General features: G+C 43.8%; 1 protein-coding gene across 6 annotated transcripts in view; it reads left to right on the forward strand.

Annotated features, from left to right (window-relative positions):
- GPSM2 (G protein signaling modulator 2) overlaps window positions 1-19,572 on the forward strand; it is a 57,307-nt gene that overhangs the window by 3,288 nt on the left and 34,447 nt on the right. For 2 of the 6 annotated variants that reach the window (XM_075617081.1, XM_075617076.1), the window contains exons 2-3: window positions 3,119-3,190; window positions 10,107-10,422. The exons of 1 other annotated variant lie outside the window; for it this stretch is intronic. In XM_075617081.1, the coding sequence (XP_075473196.1) occupies window positions 10,361-10,422 (62 nt within the window). In that variant the 5' untranslated portion in view covers window positions 3,119-3,190; window positions 10,107-10,360. Of the gene's footprint in view, window positions 1-3,118; window positions 3,191-10,106; window positions 10,423-17,801; window positions 18,015-19,572 lie in introns of those variants that run through there. 3 more of the 6 variants (XM_075617079.1, XM_075617077.1, XM_075617078.1) reach the window with 3 other exon arrangements.

Genomic DNA, 19,572 nt, shown 5'->3' on the forward strand with positions numbered 1-19,572 from the left:
AAGGCTGCGTCCATAGAACGTGGAGCAGCGCTGAGCCGCGCGGACGCTGATGCTCACCTGATCAAGCATGAGCGATTTTATGCCCATTCAGGCGAGCCAGCGTTTGCGATCGGGAGGCGGGGGGAGGCAGAGGGAGGCGGGGCAGTGACGTCGCTGGGCCAATCGCCCGTGACGCACCAACGTCACGGCGCCGTGACGTTGACGCTGCTTCGCGCTGATTGCATGTTTTCAGCCGACAGCGCGCTGAAAAACAGCTTGGCTGTCGGCTGAAAAATCCAACTCGTCAGCACGCCTGCGCACGCTCGCGTGAGCCCCCTCTAAAGACATCCTCATTGAGGATGCCGGGGATCAGTACGGCTTGTCCTTCTATGGACGTGGCCTTAGACTGAGTCCCCGCTGGTGCTGAGCGCGCTCATGCTTGGAGAGTTCCCCAAGCATGAGCGCTGGGTGTCCTGGCATTTACGCAGGGGGGGGGGGGGCAGCATTGAGCGCGCTGAAAAGTTAGTTTTTTTGTTTACATAAGCGCCGAGCGCGGGTGAGCGTGTGCCAGCGCGCACCGCGTCAGCGGGGACTTACATATATCTATATATGTAAGTAACCGCGACAAGTGCCGCCCGCTCAGCACTAGCGGGGACTCAGCCTTAAGGTGTTTAAATGGTCCCTGAATGTTTGTGATGTTAGAGTGTGCGTATGTGTGTAAATCTTAATTTATAAAGCGCCCACAGTGTATACAGCGCTTTACAAAAGGTGTGTGTAGAGGGGCAGGTGTGTGTGCATTCATATAGCGCAGTATTTATAGACATGGGCATCTCGTGGGAAGAGAGTTCTCTTGTGTAGTGGCTCATGAAGCTGCGGTCTTGGTTTAGGCCACCGGTGAGTGTCCCAAATAGTTTCATAAATTTGTATTATATATAGGAATACATATATATATTCTCTCTCTATCTCTTCTCTATCTCTCCCTATCATTTCCTTGTAGGAAGACGAGGGGAGATCTAAGATTTCGGGGCTTATTATATATACATACGTAGAAGCAGTGGTTGGAGAAGCCCCTTCGGCTGGTATAGAATAAGCCCCTTAGGGAGGTGGGCGGCTGACTACATGGCGTGTGTCTAGCAACTGAGCGGGCCATTTAAGTGTTAGTTATGCAAGATCACAGGTGTGGTGGGAGTAGGAGGGGTGCAGATTACCACTGGGATGCTCACTTGATGTCACGATGGCCGACACTTTGGTAACCCTCGAGAGACATACAGTTAACGTCATCACTTTTTTGCTTGTTTCCTACAGCAGGGGTGACCAACTCCAGCCTTCAAAGGCCACCAACAGGTCATGTGTTATGGATAGCCCTGCTTCAGCACAGATTGCTGAGTGCAAGACTGAGCCACCTGTGCTGAAGCAAACACCTGACCTGGTGGGTGGGGGGCTTTGAGGACTGCAGTTGAGCCCCCTTTTACTAGAGGAGGAACGTTCTCTTCTGTGAATGTCATCGCGGTGACATCGCAACTTGCTGAAAAAGGCCGTGGCACTATGCAGCCGTGGGCACTGAGAGGGTTAAGATGTTGCACAGTGGCCCCTAAAGAAGTGACATTATAGGGGCAAGAATTGTTCAAATCTAATGTCATCATAAAAGCAGTTTGTAAAGAACAGCCTCTTTCTTCTTTATCGTGACGGGCATGCCTCAAGAATCCCATTTATTCTCGTCCGGTAAAGGCCAGGGAACGAGGAATCGTCTGTGAAAGGACATAAAGGCTTAGGCTGAGTCCATGCTGCCACAGACTGCTCAAAGGCATCTGCGTGTGGTGCGATCAATTGCCTTAAGGCATTGATCGTGCCCATAGACCGCGCACGACAGCAGGAGAGGGTGCGAGTTGCGTGAGAAATCAGTTGAAACTGATTTCTCGGTTCGACTGGCAGGTCATGTGACCGGTTCGCCCAGTGAGGGCGAACCAGCTCTGTGACGCCCCTAGACACGCCCCCCACGGCGCGTCTAGCATGGCCAAAAAAAACATCCGCTTCATGCGGGTGACGTCACGAGGCGCACGCCTCCGCTCGGACACAACCTGTATGGGCCCAGCTTTAGTGTGTCTACCGCCAGGATTACTTAAACCCCCACCTACACACTGAGACCACACAGGTTTGTGGAAGTAAAAACTGCTCACAGCTTTATTGCCTTAACAATATTTGAAAATAAACTGTCAGCCAGTCGCTAGTCATTTGTCATTAGCCCTATTCTCGGTATGCCCTTCTCCAAACCGCCCTATTCTACCATCTAGCGGGAGCCATCTTCAAACCGCCCTGTCATCCGCTTGGCCTACCCACATAGGATGAAGCCCAGCTTCCTAAGACTTGTGCCAGGGGTACAGCGCTTGACCGCCTGCGTCGGTGCCTACGGCCCACACAATCTTTTCGGGGGGACCGCTATCTGGGGCCCATCCACATAGGGTGGAGCCCCATTTTGGGTATTCACGGTGACCCTACGATGACTGGTCTGACAGATCCGCCGAAGCTGTGGTGATGTACCTGATAACAGATTCATAAGATATGATTAGACATAGCACAACACAATATTCTCAATGGGATCGAGGGGTGGGTGGGAAAAAACAAAGTCAATGCTGGGCTTGAGCACGCGCACGGTTTAAATACCCCGCGCCAATCCCCCTCCCTCCCCCAGTTGGTGCACTCGCTAATCTAAAACCCTAGTGGTGAGGGGGAGGGGGAAAGAGAGCCAGCCACATCTCCCACCCTCTGGAGGCACAACAGCTGTTATGTGTGCGACAGCCTCATCTTGGGACCTCTGCCTTTCTATAGAACTGTTCTCTTTTGTAGAAGAAAACAAATCAATGGGTACGCACCGTATACCAATTGCAAGAATAGCACATGCATAAAGATCATGTGTTGTGAATCCCTTCTTCAGGCAAAGTGAAGGGACCCCAGGTCGCGGGAAAATTGCACCTTCTGCCTAGAGAAAAAAATAAAATAATGATGTAACAAAATGATATTGTACAAGTGGAATAGGTCCTTGCTCAGAGGTATGTTACAGGGGGGTTTCATACAATGAGTTCGTGGCTGTCCATGCGCGAAGACGTATTGATGTAATTTGTAACTATTTGCTTTGTTTCAGTGGGGCTGTTCTACCCTTAAGGAAAGAGGAACAATCACCTGACAAAACCACAGCGTCCCGCTGATGCTCCAGGTACTTTCTTGGTGCTTGGCTTATCTAGGCAGTAAAGGTAACCTTGCAATGCGTTTTGAAAGCATTACAAGCGCGGCACAACGATTTTGATTTCCAAACGTTTGGGCAAATCTGTAGCTTAAAAAAATTAAATAAAAAAAATCACTGATCCTCGGCAAACTTGTCCGGGTACACTGGCGGCATACAGTATACAAAACTAGATGAAGACCAGCATTCTCAGGAGCATATAAAAACATCTTTATATATTCCTGAGATTGATCAGAGAATGTATTGGAGCAACATAGAGAGGAGAGGCTCGCAACTGCAGTACCTGGGGAGGTCTTCATCTAGCAGTGGATCGACAAGGGCTGATGGTGTGTGTGTGTGTGTGTGTGTGTGTGTGTGTGTGTATATAGCCGCTTCCCCTATCACACGCACCTCTAATAGGGAAACTACCCCAAGTATTACCACCAACCAGGGGACACACACTGCAGGACTCTGTCTCATACCTGGTCAGGGTGCAAGCTGGGCATGGATATGCAGATAGAATAAACATAGAAAGGAACTTTTATAGTACAAACGAGCTTTATTCACATCTGGCCATACTGCTCACCATACAGGCAGTCCTCGGTTATCCAGCGGAATCCGTTCTGGAAGTAGCGTTGGATAGTGAAACCGTTGTAAAGTGAGTCCCATGTTTATCAGTGGCGGTGAGCGTTGGATAACACATTCAGGCGTCAGCGTATTCTGGCATCGAAAAAACGGCCATAGGGTTGTATTGTAAAGCGCTGCATATGCCATTCTTTGTAAAGTGAAACGTTGGATAATGAGGACAGACTTCACTTCTCACATTAACTGGTGGCTAATGTACTCTGTGCTTTTTTCCCTGGTAGCTCTCACTCCTGTGCAGGGGTGGTACTCTTGCATATTTCCCTTATTATTGGTTGGCTTGGCAATCTGCATAGCTTCAGTAAGCTATGTAGGAGTATACAGTAAAAGGTATTTCCCTTTTTTGGCTTGCCCTTTAATAAAAAAATAAAAATATGGTTCAGTTGCTAAAAAGGAAAAACTCTTTTTTCCTTGTGGGAAAAGTGACATGCCGAGGGCCTTTTTATTTCCCCCCATTAATAATCTAGGCGTAGAGACATTGCTCCGTCCAACTGCAACTCCCGGAACACTTACTCCTGCAGCAGGTTACAGCTGTAAATAGCTGTATAGAAGCTGCGACTGCCGCTCTGCATTGAGCTGCTCTCTTGATTTTCCCATTAGTTGCTTTTAGCTCTGCTAGTAAATTGCTTATTGCTATATCTTTGTCTACTGTTCTAGTTCCAAATACACCACCAGAAATGTGTGTGTTGCTTGATGGATTCTATTATTTATTTTTCTGAGAACTTTGAGAAACCCGGTGCAGTGTTTTTATTGGAGATGAGAAGGCTGAAAAACTCTTTCTGCCAAAACTTTCATCTGTGAAAACCAAATCATTACCAACATATGTGAAGAAGGCGTTTTTTTGCTATGAATCTAGTACAATTCATAGCATATGTCATGCATACATATAAATGTAAGTTATGTATTATGGGCCAACAAAATTATTATTAATGTTGAAGTGGTCTGTGATGCTGAAAGGGATGAGAATCGCTTGTTTAGAATAACTGGAAACAAAAGTGCGATATAAAGTTATTTGAGAACTGGATATTGCCATTACAAAGAAAATCCAAAGTGACACTTAGCCGTGCGCTGTCCTGTGTAAGGACAAAGTGAACTAATGGTACTGACTGTTTTTAGGAGTTACAAATATTGTTGACTGGTTACTTTTTAAACAAATTAGGCAAGTATACATATTGTTTAAAATCATTTCTGAAGATGTAAATAAAACAACAAATAACTATTTGCAGCAGTGATCTGCATCAACATAACGCAGCAGGACAGTAAGTTACCTTCACTTTTTAGTGTACGTCTTTAGTATACAAACTTGTCAAGATGACTTAATAAAAAGATTATACGTGTAACTTTTTTTTTTTTTAATTTTGTGCTGGTCTTCCAACTTCAAGCCATTAAACACATCACAGCCATAAGATAACTGCTCCTACATGGGTTTGTTCATTAACTTTAATTTGTTCCCCAAACAGGCAGCTGGAAGCAGTATATTAAGCACCTAATCTGTTTTCAGTTAAAAATTGAGACTTACTGAAAAATTGATTTTTTTTTTTTTTTTTGGGGGGATGCTGTTTCTAACAAATGTTGGTCTCAGATTGCAGACACTCCTTTTGAGAGAAACCTGAATTGCCTATATCCATACAATTAACATATTTGTGGCGTATGCTCATGTTGAATACACCCAGCGTTTTTCACAAGCTTGCCATAGATACCGACGTTTAAAACAGCAGCTGCTGTGAGTGCCGCGTTCTTCTGTGTAGGAACCGCACCGCTCTCCAGTGCAAATATCTTATTCCGCAGCCATCAAATGTGTCCCAACCACTCACCTTGTTGACCTTGAATAAATGACACGTTTTGGAGCAAAGCCCACAAGTGGTTTATCTGTCAGTGGGAAGATGACGTTGTTTATATGAATGGCTTTTTATTATATATTCCATTTATTTATCTCGGGTTTCTTTCTGTAGTGTTAGTGGGGTTTGTTTTCCCCCCGCTGTCGGTAGAATATACAGGGCTCTATGCGCTATTAAAGCTGCTAACCTTCAGCTACAGTATGTAAAACAGTCAGAGGGTGAGTGACATGCTTGTGAAATGTATACACACAGTGACATCGTATTCAGAAATGTATCGCCGCTTCCATTGTGTGTTGTATACTTATTCCTAGATGTACACAGAAGTAATGTACAGTATTGTCTAATTGTGTAGGTATATATACACACAGACACGTGTATTTGTATTCATATAGCGCTACCAATGTCTGTAGCGCTTTATAATATAAGCAATAGAATACAGGGAGTTATTTTTTTATCATTTCCATTTTTATTGTGGTTTTTTAAAACAAGGTTGGGTACATAAGGAATAAGGGAATGGAGAGGGGATGGGGGCAGCATGTATCTTTTAAACGGCTGTTATAGGCGGTCCTCGCTTATCCGCTGGAATCCGTCCCGCAAACCACCGGCGGATAACGGACCGTGGATTGCGGGTCCATGTTGATACACGGCGGTGAGCGTCGGATAAGCCGTTTTGATGGATAACGGACCGTCGGATAGGAGGACCACATGTACAGGGAGTTATAATACAATAGGGGTTATTCATTAAATTGCAATAGTGCCAATCGGGGCTCTGTTCATAGTTATACTACCACCACGCACCTGACGAAAGCGAGAAGGGGTCTTTAGGGTGGAGAGTTCTCCACGGTGCACTGAGCACAGGGAGAGTACTGTGCCCATTTCACGGGCTCCGCGGTAACGTGCATATTTGTGGCACGAATCCGTTTTCCATATGTTCTTTCCCTGTACAGACGGCAGCCCCTCTTACTCTAGCTGGGCCTCCTCCTACAGTTCTGGTTGCACTTATCCCCCCCCCCCCCCACACAGACAGAGACAAACATACACAGACACACACTACACAATCCGATATTTTTTATGTTGATTTGGCCGGCTTTGGCAATCGGTTTTCCAGTCCGATTAAATAGATTAATACGGTAGTGTGATGAAGAATCCCCCCAATAAGTGCAACGCATGTAAAAGCACACGGTCTAAAGGGGAATCTCTGTGCGCAGGGAGCTTATCGTCTTAAGTCCGAGGTCCCCAACTCCAGTCCTCAAGGAGCACTGACAGGCCAGGATTTCAGGATACGCTGCTTGAGCAGAGCTGGCGCTGGCACAGTGATTGGGCCACGTGTGCTAATGAGACGATAGCCTGTAACCCAGCACTGTTAGTGGCCCGTCAGGACTGGACATGGGAACAGCTGCCCTAAGTGCTATGTTGGGAGACTGTAAGGCATAATATACGGCAGGGGGCTCAATTTCAGTCCTCAAGTCCCTCGCCCCCCCCCCCCAACAGGTCAGGATTTAAGGATATCCCTGCTTCAGCACAGGTAGCTCAATCAGTCCCTGCTTCTGCGCAGGTGGCGCAGTCTTTGACTGAGCCACCTGTGTTGAAGCAGGGATATCCTGAAAACCTGACCTGTTGGTAGCTCTTGAGAGCTGGAGTTGGCCACCCCTGGTCTGCAGGTAACAGGATTTTCTCGGTTATGTATATATCTTTTATTCTCTCATTATTTTCACCTTTTTACACCGACCTCAACTATTTTTAAACCCAAGCACTGCTTCTTTGAACTTCTCCGGCATAGTTTGCATTGAGAAACGCCGGCATTGTGTTACACAATTACGCACTTACTCAGAAACAAGTTTTTCTGCTTCTGTTGTTGGCACAAAAATAGTCTGCTGCTGTTACAGGCTTTTTAGGGCTTTTATATAGTGGCCGCGTGCGCTGCGCCGTACGTATAATTGGCTGAGGTTAGTCAGCCCTTCTATACAAGGGCCGCACGCGCGGCAGTGAGCGAGCATCCGTCCGACAGCGGGGAAGACGGGGAATAGAATGATTTTGCGCTGCTACCGGCGCTGAAATGTGTGTGTGTTTTTTAATAAATCATAAATTACACACATACACACACACACACACACACAAACAGTACCTTCTCAGCTCACAGCATACACACAAAATGCATGCGGCACGCGCGTTCGCACTGGCACGCACACGGCCGCACACACTATATAACAAGCCTTACTCGGACATAATGAAAATAGATTAAAGGCAAAAGTGTGATCTCTCTCACCTTGTCTGAGGATTCAGTAACACATTGCATCAAATGTCAAAAATGGCACGAGCTCCAGACTTCTTAAACACTATCGCCATGTACACGGATCCAGCTCAACTTGTACAGTTATATAGGGCCGTGAGGCAGAGGTTTCCACACGCAATAGGTTATTTTTATTTACTTGTAGTTTTAGTTTCTCACTTAGCAGCGTCTCATTGAGTAAAGAAACTGAAGCAGGGGAGTCTGGATCAATTCCCGGGGGCGGCTCCTTGTGACCTTGGGCAAGCCACTTTATCTCCCTGTGCCTCAGGCACCAGAATCATAGATTGTAAGCTCTGCAGGACAGGGATTGTCTATAACAATCCTAATGTACAATGGTGATTATCGCGCACTATATATTGTCATTGTGAAACTCTTTGAGTCCCATCGGGAGAAATCCGCTGTATGGAATAAAGTTATTGGTTGTTATTGGTATCTTCACATTACTACTGGTCTCTGGCAGAAATTGGTTAATTAAAATGCTGGTTTTTATTTTCTGATTTTTACTTCTTTTTGCTTATCAATCTTTTATCATCTTCTGCTTTTTATACAAGTCTACAGACAGCCCAATTAACACTTGTAAAGTTTGCACTTTTCCCGCAAGCACTACATGGTCCGTCTCCCACCTGCGTCTCGGGATTCCCCCCATGGTTTTCCTTTAAAGAGAGCCGGTGTTGTGGAAAAGAGCGCGGTGCTTTGTACAATTCTCCTGAGCGTTCCCAGTTACACCCAGCCTCCTAAGCTCCTTACTATTAAACGTAATGGAATTTAAAGTAGCCACAATGACAGCGTATCTCCTTGTCGGAAATGTTTTATTTATTCCTTTCTGCGTGGGCAGAATCCTACCTGATAGTTGGGCTGTAGTGGGCGGGAAGTCCTTTAACTGTTGAAGAACCCAATAATGTTCTTTCTCTAAGTAGAAGAAAGTTTAGCTGGTTGAATGTATCCCGGCGTAGTCAGTATTGCTTTGTATTACATGTTATTTGTTGAAGTGACAATGCAACTTTAAACCTCTATACAAAACAGAACACAAGCTTCTAATAAACAGCTTTTTTACGTGGTTACTTTTTGTACCTTTATTTAACACCTTTACTTAAGGTCCCTTGGATTAAAAAGGTTAATACAATAGGGGTGTGCAAACAATAGCATAGAAATCAACACTCGCTCTTAGAAGCTGCACACAAGCCTGCATTTAATCATCTAACCCAGGGAAGGCCAACTCCAGTCCTCAAGGGCCACCAACAGGTCAGGTTTTCAGGATATCCCTACTTCAGCACTGGTGGTGCAGTTACAATGACTGAGCCACTGATTGAGCCGCCTATGCTGAAGCTGGGATATCCTGAACCTGACCTGTTGGTGGCCCTTGAGGGCTGGAGTTGGCCTCCCGTGCTCTAAAACAATTATATGAGTATCAATTCTATCTTCTGGTATAAAAGATTTTTAAAACACCTGGATGATTTTGATAAATAATAACCCGTTTTATGCAAGACTGTCTTTAAAAATCCTACCTTCAATGCTGTTTATTGTGCACTATATTGTAATCTGTGAAGCGCTTTCATTCCCATTGGGAAAAATAGTTTTTCTTAGTTTATTATTATAATTATATGCTGGCACGCTCCGGTTGCACTTATGCAAACATAAATAAAATGTTATTGAGATTGCAGAATCCGGGGGGTGTTTATGTGCTGCAGGGGATTCTAGCTTTTTGCAATGAGAATTTGCAGCATACCTTTTCAGCTATCGGTGTAAGGTTTCGGGATGCTTGCTTACAAGTGCCAATAATCCGCGTGCTTGGGAATGCTTGCCTGGTGCTGCTCTGCCTCCCCTACGCGTTTCATTACGTCATTGCTAATGATCTAATCCACGGCTAATGTGATTCTAAAGAGCTTTGATGCAATCTGAAACCTCTTCAAAGCTCTGACTGCATGTTACCTTCGCAGCGAAACCATGCTGCCTCTCTTTTCCCACAACCCAGCTTGCCTTAGTCACCATGGCTACACTGCGACGCATGCCTGCTAAGTCACTGACTGCTCAGTCAGCATGGGTCGCGGCGCTTTTTCCACTCTGAGGGCTGCTGTGGTGTGCTGACAGGAAAGGAAAAAAAGTGAGACCTGAAGCAAAGCATCTTGTGTTCCCTCTACAGAACGGCAGCCGCCCGGAGCCGGGAAACGGAGCACACGTTCCAGAACCGGGAACTCGTTTCTGTGCGGCATTTCACATCTAAATAGAAGAAGACTTTGGAGGATAAATACACCAGCTTTTTAAACAGCAGATTTTGAATTTTTTTTTTTTGGAAGTATTTCTTCATTCAAGGGGACGTTTGTGGTCCTTAATTGTATCTTTAAACGTTCCTTTTTTTTTGTATTTTCTATTTAATTGTTCTGAGAATGCATCTGGATGGAGGGGACTGAAGCTTTATTAAGCATGCGTGAGGAGCATAGTTTTCACGTTCGTTACAGGTAAGCTGTTTGACTTTTTAGTAGCTCAGTAGTAGCTGTTGGCTTAGAGATGCTGCTAGAACTGCGTCTCTTAAGACGGGACGGGCAGCTTGAAGAGGTGTAAGATCAAATACCTTTGGCTCATACAAGTTTTCCCATGTTTCTGCCCTGGCATGAAGGACCCGAGGAGTTGGCCGCTCATGTTACCCAGGGGTCTGTGAACACCCGAGTGTCTCTCTGCAGTGCTTTCCAATTCATGCTCAGTAGATTGGTACTGGCTACTGATTCTTGTATGAATAAGAAGCACCTAGAGTTGGGCCATATCCTGCTATGATAGTAATATTGCCTTCATAAAAAAATAACTGGGTATTAACTGAGATCTCCACTTCAGCACAGGTGGCTCAATCAGTCCCTGCTTCAGCACAGATAGCTCGACTGAGCTACTGTTTGAGCCACCTGTGCTGAAGCTGGGATATACTGAAAACCTGACCTGTTGGACAGTTGAGGACTGGAGTTGAGCCCCCCTGGCATAGAAGGCGAATCTGCCCATGTAAAACGATACTCTGCACCTTCCTATACTCTGGAAGGTATAAGGAACATATATATATATATATATATATATATACACATATATATATATATATATATATATATATATATACATATAATATAAAGAACAGGGCGCCACGAAATTTTCCAAACTAATTTATTGCCAACAAAATGACTGACGTTTTGGCCACACTTGGACTTTCCCAAAGCAGTTTGAGAAAGGCCACGTGTGGCCGAAACGTCAGTCATTTTGTTGGCAATAAATGAGTTTGGAAAACTCCGTGGAGCCCTGTTCTATATATATATATATATATATATATTTTCTTTATACCTTCCATTGTAAGCTGGATCATCACAGAGAATCCTTAACCAGGAGCACCGGTAGTTGTATCCTTATATTATTTTTATGTGGTGTGCAGCATTTTCCCTATAGTACCCTCCTATACTCTTCCACCCTCAGTTATACTGGCACCCTCCTTCCCCGGAGGGTCGGGTGCTCCCTTCCTCTTCATCTCCTCCTTACCTCCATCTTTGCTCAGTGATAGGTGACCGTAAGTACATATTATATATTTTAAAGCATACATGATTTAAGAACCCCTTTTAACTTGTAATAAACGTTAAAACTAAATACCTTCCAAATCGTATTTTGTTAACAATAATTTAAAAAGTTTAGATATTTTTTCCTATTGAACAGATCTTTTATTGCAATAAATATGGTTGTGACTATGAATGTAACCTGGTTATCAGGAGAGCTTTTTTGTTATTGCCCAACCCTTTCCCCTGATCTTTCTGTGTGTGGGTGAGGGGAAGGAGGGGGTGGCTGTCAGCTCCAGTCCTCAAGGGCCACCAACAGGTCAGGTTTTCGGGATATCTCTGCTTCAGCACAGGTGGCTTAGTCAAAGACTTGAGCCACCAGTGCTGACACTGGGACTGATTTGAGCTACCTGTGCTGAAGCTGGGATATCCTGAAGACCTGTTGGTGGCCCTTGAGGACTGGAGTTGCCCCCCCCCCCTGGGTTAGTGTGTGACATGCAATACTGAAATGGATATAGAAGAAGGTTGGGAATCCCAGACATTGGTGGGGTTTCTTTTCATGCATTACTGCAGTGTTATTTTGTGTGTACGGCCACCATTCTTATTTAGCTCTGTTCATCAATATATATTTGTTTAGAAACAGATAAAGTCTGCCGTCGCTTGCTAATGATGCGCATCGGCCAGGAGCGGTAGGGACCGTTATCTGTCAAACAGCGGGCATCTCCTTCAGCGCATTTATGGAGTTAGGAGCTAATTGTAGCTTAGCATGCAGTCAAATAGCATGGCAGGCCACCTTTGTAAATCATGGTGCACCCTTGGGTGCTGCGTGTATTGAGGCGGGAAATGGTTGCCATGTTTATAGGAAAGTCCCCCTGTTCTGTATAAGCAATGATTCCGAATAATCGTGATAAGGGCCTAATTTACTTTAAGGAGTATTTCTCAAATTATCTTTGGGATATTGACTCCGATTAAAAATACTAAACATTCATACGCCCAAATAAAATCTAAATGGTTACCATATTTTAAGAGCCTAGCGAGAAATTAAAAAATGCTTTATTTCATAATGAATTATAGAGCAGTGTTATACTAGCCTCATTAGTCCTGGATAAATATTTATTTGTTAGTTTGTAAGACCTTTTCCAGTGGCTCACCGAGCGTTTTTAATAAACATAAAAATGTGCACATGAAGAGACATGAGAGCTGTAAAACAATGTTCCCACAGATTACATTCAGGAAGCATTCTCCTCATTCCAGTATAAGGTATCACTACCTGCCACAAATCTACAGTAAGCTGTGTGTGAAAGAATATCTATCAGTCTGTGTTTATTGTATTGCTTTAAAATACTTAGTATATTGTTCATTTAATTAGCAGCACAATCATGCATTCCTATACTAACAGCTGCCATCTTATAAACTTCAACTTTCATATAACATATTTGTAAGTGGAATTTTAACATGGGTGTAGCCTTCCTTGAAGTGTAGCATTGTTATGGATCAATTCGAAGCCATGCTTCATATGTAAGGCTACGCTTATAGTGCCGGCGACGGTGACGTTAAGCTGCGGTCGCTAGAAAAATCAAATTGAGATGACTTCCAGCGATCGCGACCAAGCCGTCGCGTAGCGCTTACTACAAGCGCACGCGACGGCGGCAATGCATTTGTTTTGAAGCGACGTCGCCGGCAATATAAGCGCGGCCTTAACAAGGGTGGAAGAGCTAGTGATTTATTGCACCTGTTACATAGTTACATAGTAGATAAGGTTGAAAAAAGACACACGTCCAAGTTCAACCTATGCTAAATTTAGACGACAGATACTTTATCCTATATCCGAATTTACAGTATATTGATCCAGAGGAAGGCAAACAAAAAACCCCAGTGATACATTATCTAATGATATCTCATAAGGGGAAAATAAATTCCTTCCTGACTCCAAGAATTGTCAATCAGATTAATCCCTGAATCAACATCCTTCCCATGTTTACTTATTTGGTATATCCCTGTATACCTTCCCTTTCTAAAAAGATGCCCAATTTTTTTTGTAACATATCTATTGTATCTGCCATCACAGTCTCCATGGGTAATGAATTCCACACTGTAACTGGCCTTATTGTAAAGAAACCTTTCCTTTGTTGCTGGTGAAATCTCCTTTCCTCCAACCTTAAGGCCTCGGCCATGTTTGCTGCTTGCGGAAGCGTGCTGACGCGCGCTCCCGCTCAGCACTGAGCCCCTACAGCCGCAATTAGAGCGGCTTTAGTAGGGGCTCACCTGCGCTTCCGCGCGCTTGCGGAAGCGCAGGTCTTAGGGGAATTTAAAATTCCCCCGCTTGCCGGCGAGACAGGCCGGTCACGTGAGCGGTTCGCCCAATGAGGGCGAACCAGCTCCGTGACGTCACTGGCCCGCCCCCAGCCAGTGACGCGCCTGCCCCCTGAGGGCCTGCTGAGAGCGCGTGCGGTAAGCAACCGCAAGGCCAGGGAAAGCACCCGCTTTCCCTGAGCCTCAGCGTGCCTCAGCGAGCAAGCAGGGAGCATGGACTCGGCCTAAGGCTAGGCCCTCAGCTGCTGACGGCGGCGTGCGCGCCTCTCACCAGTCCCTCTCCTCCTTTCTACCTGACCCCGGTGTCTCCTTGTTTGCTGTCCCACTTCGTGCTGTCGCGCGTCAGCTAGCAGGGGATACAACAATTTTGTGTCCCCGTGCGGCGACGCGTCACATGGCGCGCTGTGAGCCAATCAAGAGTGGAGATCGCTGGCAGCCTGGCATGAACAGGGGAGGGGAGTGCATCTGTAACCTGCAGAAAAAAGAGTGAACTAGCGGCGGTGGATTTGTTAATGAGTTAAATTGACACCATTGTAAAAAAAAGTATTAAAAACAACAAAAAAGTTAACCGTTTTAATGCCTCCTCAATAACCAAAAACGTTGCAGTGTTTTTACGATCTTTACCTAGTCTCTCTCATGGCAAGGTGGTTTACAAACTGCTGTACAAGCAGGTAAACGGTTATTCCACATTTTGTCCCCCCCTTTTTGTTGGGTTTAAAATAGTGACGCTACCTCGTTGGCCGAAGAGATGAAGAAAAAGAACAGACACGCACCACCCACCCCCACCCCCAAATACAGTGCTATGCACATTCTCCTTTTCAACATCTCCTCAAACCAGTGGCAGCCTAGCAACTTCATGGCCGCGCCCACCTGGCCCGTTTAGGCCACACCCCCCACGCCTCCGATCACTGGTAATAGACCACAGAACGCGGTTGTCAGCTCAGCACGCGCCGCCAGAACACCAGCCGCGCGTACAGCAACCTGCAGCAGGCCCTTAGTCCAAGGGATGACCCCACATCCTTTGTACTGCCCTTGGGATTAATTGTTCTTTTGAAACCTTCTCGTACTGTCCCCGAATATATTTGTATAATTATCATATCTAATGTAAATAAGTCTAATTTAGCTAGCCTCTCCTCATAAGTTATATTGTCCATCCCCTTTATTAATTTGGTGGCTCTTCTCTGCACTCTCTCTAGTTCCATAATGTCTTTTCTTAGGATTGGTGCCCAAAATTATACTCCATATTCAAGGTGTGGTCTTACTAATGCTTTGTAAAGGGGCATAATTATGTTTTCTTCTCTTCCATCTATTGCCCGTTTAATGCAAGATAAGATCTTGTTTGCCTTTGCAGCTACTGCATGACTTTGGGCACTATTGCTAAGGCTATGCTTATAATGACGGTGACATCAGGCTGCGGTCGCTGGAAAAATGAAATTGAGATGACTTCCAACGATCGCGACCAAGCCATAATATAAGCCGCACGCGATGGCGGCAATGCATTTGTTTTGATGCGCTTTCGTCGGCACTATAAGCGCAGCCAAAGCCTGCTGTCTAAAAGGATTCCCCTAATTTATCCCCATTTAACTTGTAAGTCGTCTGTTTATTCTTGCTTCCCAAATGCATTTTTTTTAAAAAATTTATACTTCAATAGTTTCATGTGGGCAATCTCTAATTACCTAAAGAACTGCATAGCTGCCGGTCAATTCGTTCTCCGTCTATTGATCGGCAAAGTTTGGCGACATCTTTAAATATGGGAAATGTAAATCGTTGATATAGGAACAAGCATGCTTGTTAAAATAGAATACAAGAAAATTGGCCTTTCAAAGTTGTTGTTTTTTTAAACAGAAAATGCTAAAAGTATTTTTTCTTACTACAGAACTGATTTATTAAAAAAAACACACATGCAGGATATTGCCTGAACTGCAGCTTTAAACCTCATCTGCCATTTATCAGCCCAAGTTTCCAGTCTCTCCAAGTCCTTCTATTGGACTGTTGACTATTTTTTTTACTTAAACAAGCTGGTATCTTGCTGTACTTCTTTTCCATATGCTTGTGCTGAGTACTGAAGCCCAAAAGATACTTTGAATCAGGTTTTCGGCTAGTTGTGGTGATGAGCAGAGAAACGGTGACCGGCTGCCATAATTGCATGACAGTCCAAAGGGTGAAAATAGCCACGTGAACCCACGGCGTCCCGCACCGTGCTCCAATGCAGGGCGCGGCTTTGTAAGGAGAATGTGGGGACGTAAAGCAAAGCGACGGCAGGGTTACTCGTTTTAACACGTGTGGGAAACCTCTCATGCTTGCATGTCGTTTCATGTCAGGGGAAAGAAGTCTTCAGATGGCTCACTCACTGGTTATGGAGATTGTTGGATGTATTCAAAATGTGTGTGTTATTACATTTAACCGTAATTGTTTGCCAGTTCTAAATCAGCAGAAGAAATCATTAAACCTCACGTTCAAATGTTTTCTTTATTTCACCTTAGAAGTCCTATTTATTTCTCTACTTTGTGTAACATTTTGATGTTCCATTTTTCAAGGTTTTAACTTGTCTCTGACTCTGACATTGCTACAAACCGATGCTGGGCGCTATGCTCCGGTACAGTGTGTGATGTTAAATACAGTCACCTGTGGTTTGTGCGCTCACACATTGATATCGAAGCTCCTGTTTCACATTTTACCATTACATTCATCTGGTGTTGGCAGTGTAGTTGGCTACCTTTTTACTTCAAAATATTTTTACATTTATCAACTATGTCCTAGTTGTTGCTGAATTTTTTACCTAAAATTGAGAACCCATTAAACATATTATAAATATCAAAGAAATGTTAAAAATGTCAGAGAACGTGCTGCATGGTTTAGAGAGGGGGGGGGGGGGATATCCTGGGATATCCTGAAAACCTGACCTGTTGGGGAGGCATGAGGACTGCAGTGCATTAATTTAAAATCAATAGTGCCCTCATATCTCCTGCTGAGGTCTCTGACGGGAAGGGGGCGGGTTATTAGGCGACAGAACAATTGACTGACATGGCTTGTAGTTTTAAGCGTCCTTGCTAGGGGGAGGGAGAAGGATTTCTACCTCCAAAGCAACAATAATGTTAAATGTTCCCCTTAAGGATAATTGCTATTGTTTAGGGAAGCCAATTAGTGTTAAGTTGTTATTATAATTTGTGGGACCTTAGGCATTGCAACACCTTTCAATTTAAAAGTAAATGTCCGTTACTGTTTTGCGTTGTACAATATGGTGTCAACATCCGTATTAAGTGAATCTAAGTATTCTGTACAAGCTAAAAGGCTAATAAATGTGTGTATTTAACACTACAGTGCAAGCTGAATTTCTCTGATTAGTTATAAATGAATGGAACATTTTAAAGCTGTCCTGACAGGTGTGAGGGTGACAAGTTCTCCGTCAGGACACCTGTCCGAGCCAATTCGTGTTACACACATGAAACCTGTGTTTGTGACATCTGTTTATGCAAAATAAAAACCAGAATGGAGTTTTTTGGTCACAATGTTGATGTAACTACAGGGGTGCTCAACTCCAGTCTTCAAGTCCCCCCCTCCCCACCAACTGGTCAGGTTTTCAGGATATCCCTGCTTCAGCAGAGGTGGCTCAATCAGTCCCTGCTTCAGCACAGGTGACTCAATCAGAGACTCAGTCTTTGACTGAGCCACCTGTGCTGAAGCAGGGATAGCCTGAAAACCTGACCTGTTGGGGGCGGCTTGAGGACTGGAGTTGAGCCCCCTGGTGTAGCATACAGTATAATAAAGTGCTCTAGCACTGTTGATATTTTAGAAAGTTTTATTGCAAGAATTTTATGAGAATTGCATGAAAACTAATTAGGAGCTTGACGCTAATTGGCTGTGTCAGCTAACATGCGGTGACCAGGGCAGACAGCCTGGGAGAAGATTAGTGGAGATTACCCATGTTGGGTTTTAATCTTAACCCAGTTCCTGACAGCAAAGCATATTCACATAAGCATTTCTCTTTTTGCCATCTACATTAGCATCAAACTCCCTATGGAAGGTGTTCTAACATTTTACAAGCGAAACAGCGACCCTTCGTTGAAGATTATCGCGGCTAAAAGTGGCATGGATCATGCATACGGGAGTCTGCCGCCTCAGCAGTTTGTACTCATCCAATGGGATTTTTAGCTTCCCGTGCTGAGAATGTCTGTCCTGTCTCTCTGCTTGCGCTGCGGAATTTCCAAACCTCCCAGGTAGTAATGGGTATATTGCTGTTCTTATTGGGATACAGTGCATTGGGATATTCAGCATTACAGCACTGGGAGAGTGGCTGAAGAGTACAGACATTGGGTTTGGAGTAAGAGAATTGGGGTTGGATCTCTGTATTAGATCTTTGTGACCTTTCTCGAGTTACTTAGAGTTACATGCACATTTTGTATTTGTGTTGGGGGGGATAATCGGATACTCCCATTTGAAATGAGGCAGATGGGAAATAAATGACTTCATTTTTTTTTTGTGTAATATTTAAATGCACCTTTAAACATGGAGGATGTGTTGGATTTATATTTTCAAATGCAGATTTTTTTGTACACAATGATTTAATTTCCGTCCTTGTGAAAACCACCAGACACAGTGCGGAAAAGACCACCATAGTGATTTTCTAAACACACTCAGCCCTGGTCATTTATTTCTGGACTATGGTGTGACTGGTTATCTAAGAGACTCCAAATCTACTTTATCAAAGCAGCATATATTGCACAGTATGTGTATGTGTATATATATATATTGTGTTACCAGGGAGTATAATACATTGAGACGTACCTTTCGTTTTCAAGTATGTCCTGGGCACAGAGTTATGATGATAGAAACATGGTTACAAATACATGGGTACATTAGATGAACATGGTTGGTTATACATTATATATAAAGACATCGCATGAACAGTTACGGATAATATAAATTATATGCGTAGGTAACAGTTACAGATAATATCAATTATATACGTAGGTAACAGTTACGGATAATATAAATGATGTGTATGTAACAGTTACAGATAATATAAAGTATATGCGTATGTAACAGTTACGGATAATATAAAGTATATGCGTATGTAACAGTTACGGATAATATAAATGATGTGTATGTAACAGTTACGGATAATATAAATGATATGCGTAGATAACAGTTACAGGTAATATATATTATGGGCGTATGTAACAGTTACAGATAATATAAATTATATGTGTAGGTAACAGTTACAGATAATATAAATTATATGTGTAGGTAACAGTTACGGATAATATAAATTATATGCGTAGGTAACAGTTACAGATAATATTATATGCGTAGGTAACAGTTACAGATAATTTAAATTATATATTATATGCTTAGGTAACAGTTACGGATCATTTAAATTATATATTATATGCGTAGGTAACAGTTACGGATAATATAAATTATATGCGTAGGTAACAGTTACGGATAATATAAATTATATGCGTAGGTAACAGTTACAGATAATATAAATTATATGCGTAGGTAACAGTTAGAGATAATATATGATATAGGCGTATGTAACAGTTACAGACCAGATTAAAATGTGAGACAGCTTTAGTTTTAAAAGAATTTCGGCTGCGATTTATATTGGGCGCGAGAAGAAAGTGCAGCAGCTGATACGGGCCGGCCATAGTGCGTGCGGGCACGATGCAGAGCAACCGCGCGGCAGATTTTTCAAAAGACAATCATTTTGTTTTTTCACATGGCGGCCACATCACGTGAGCAGTTCAGCCAAAGAGAGCGAACCAGCATGGT

Source organism: Ascaphus truei, chromosome 10 (assembly GCF_040206685.1).
Source record: "Ascaphus truei isolate aAscTru1 chromosome 10, aAscTru1.hap1, whole genome shotgun sequence".
NCBI lineage: Eukaryota > Metazoa > Chordata > Amphibia > Anura > Ascaphidae > Ascaphus > Ascaphus truei.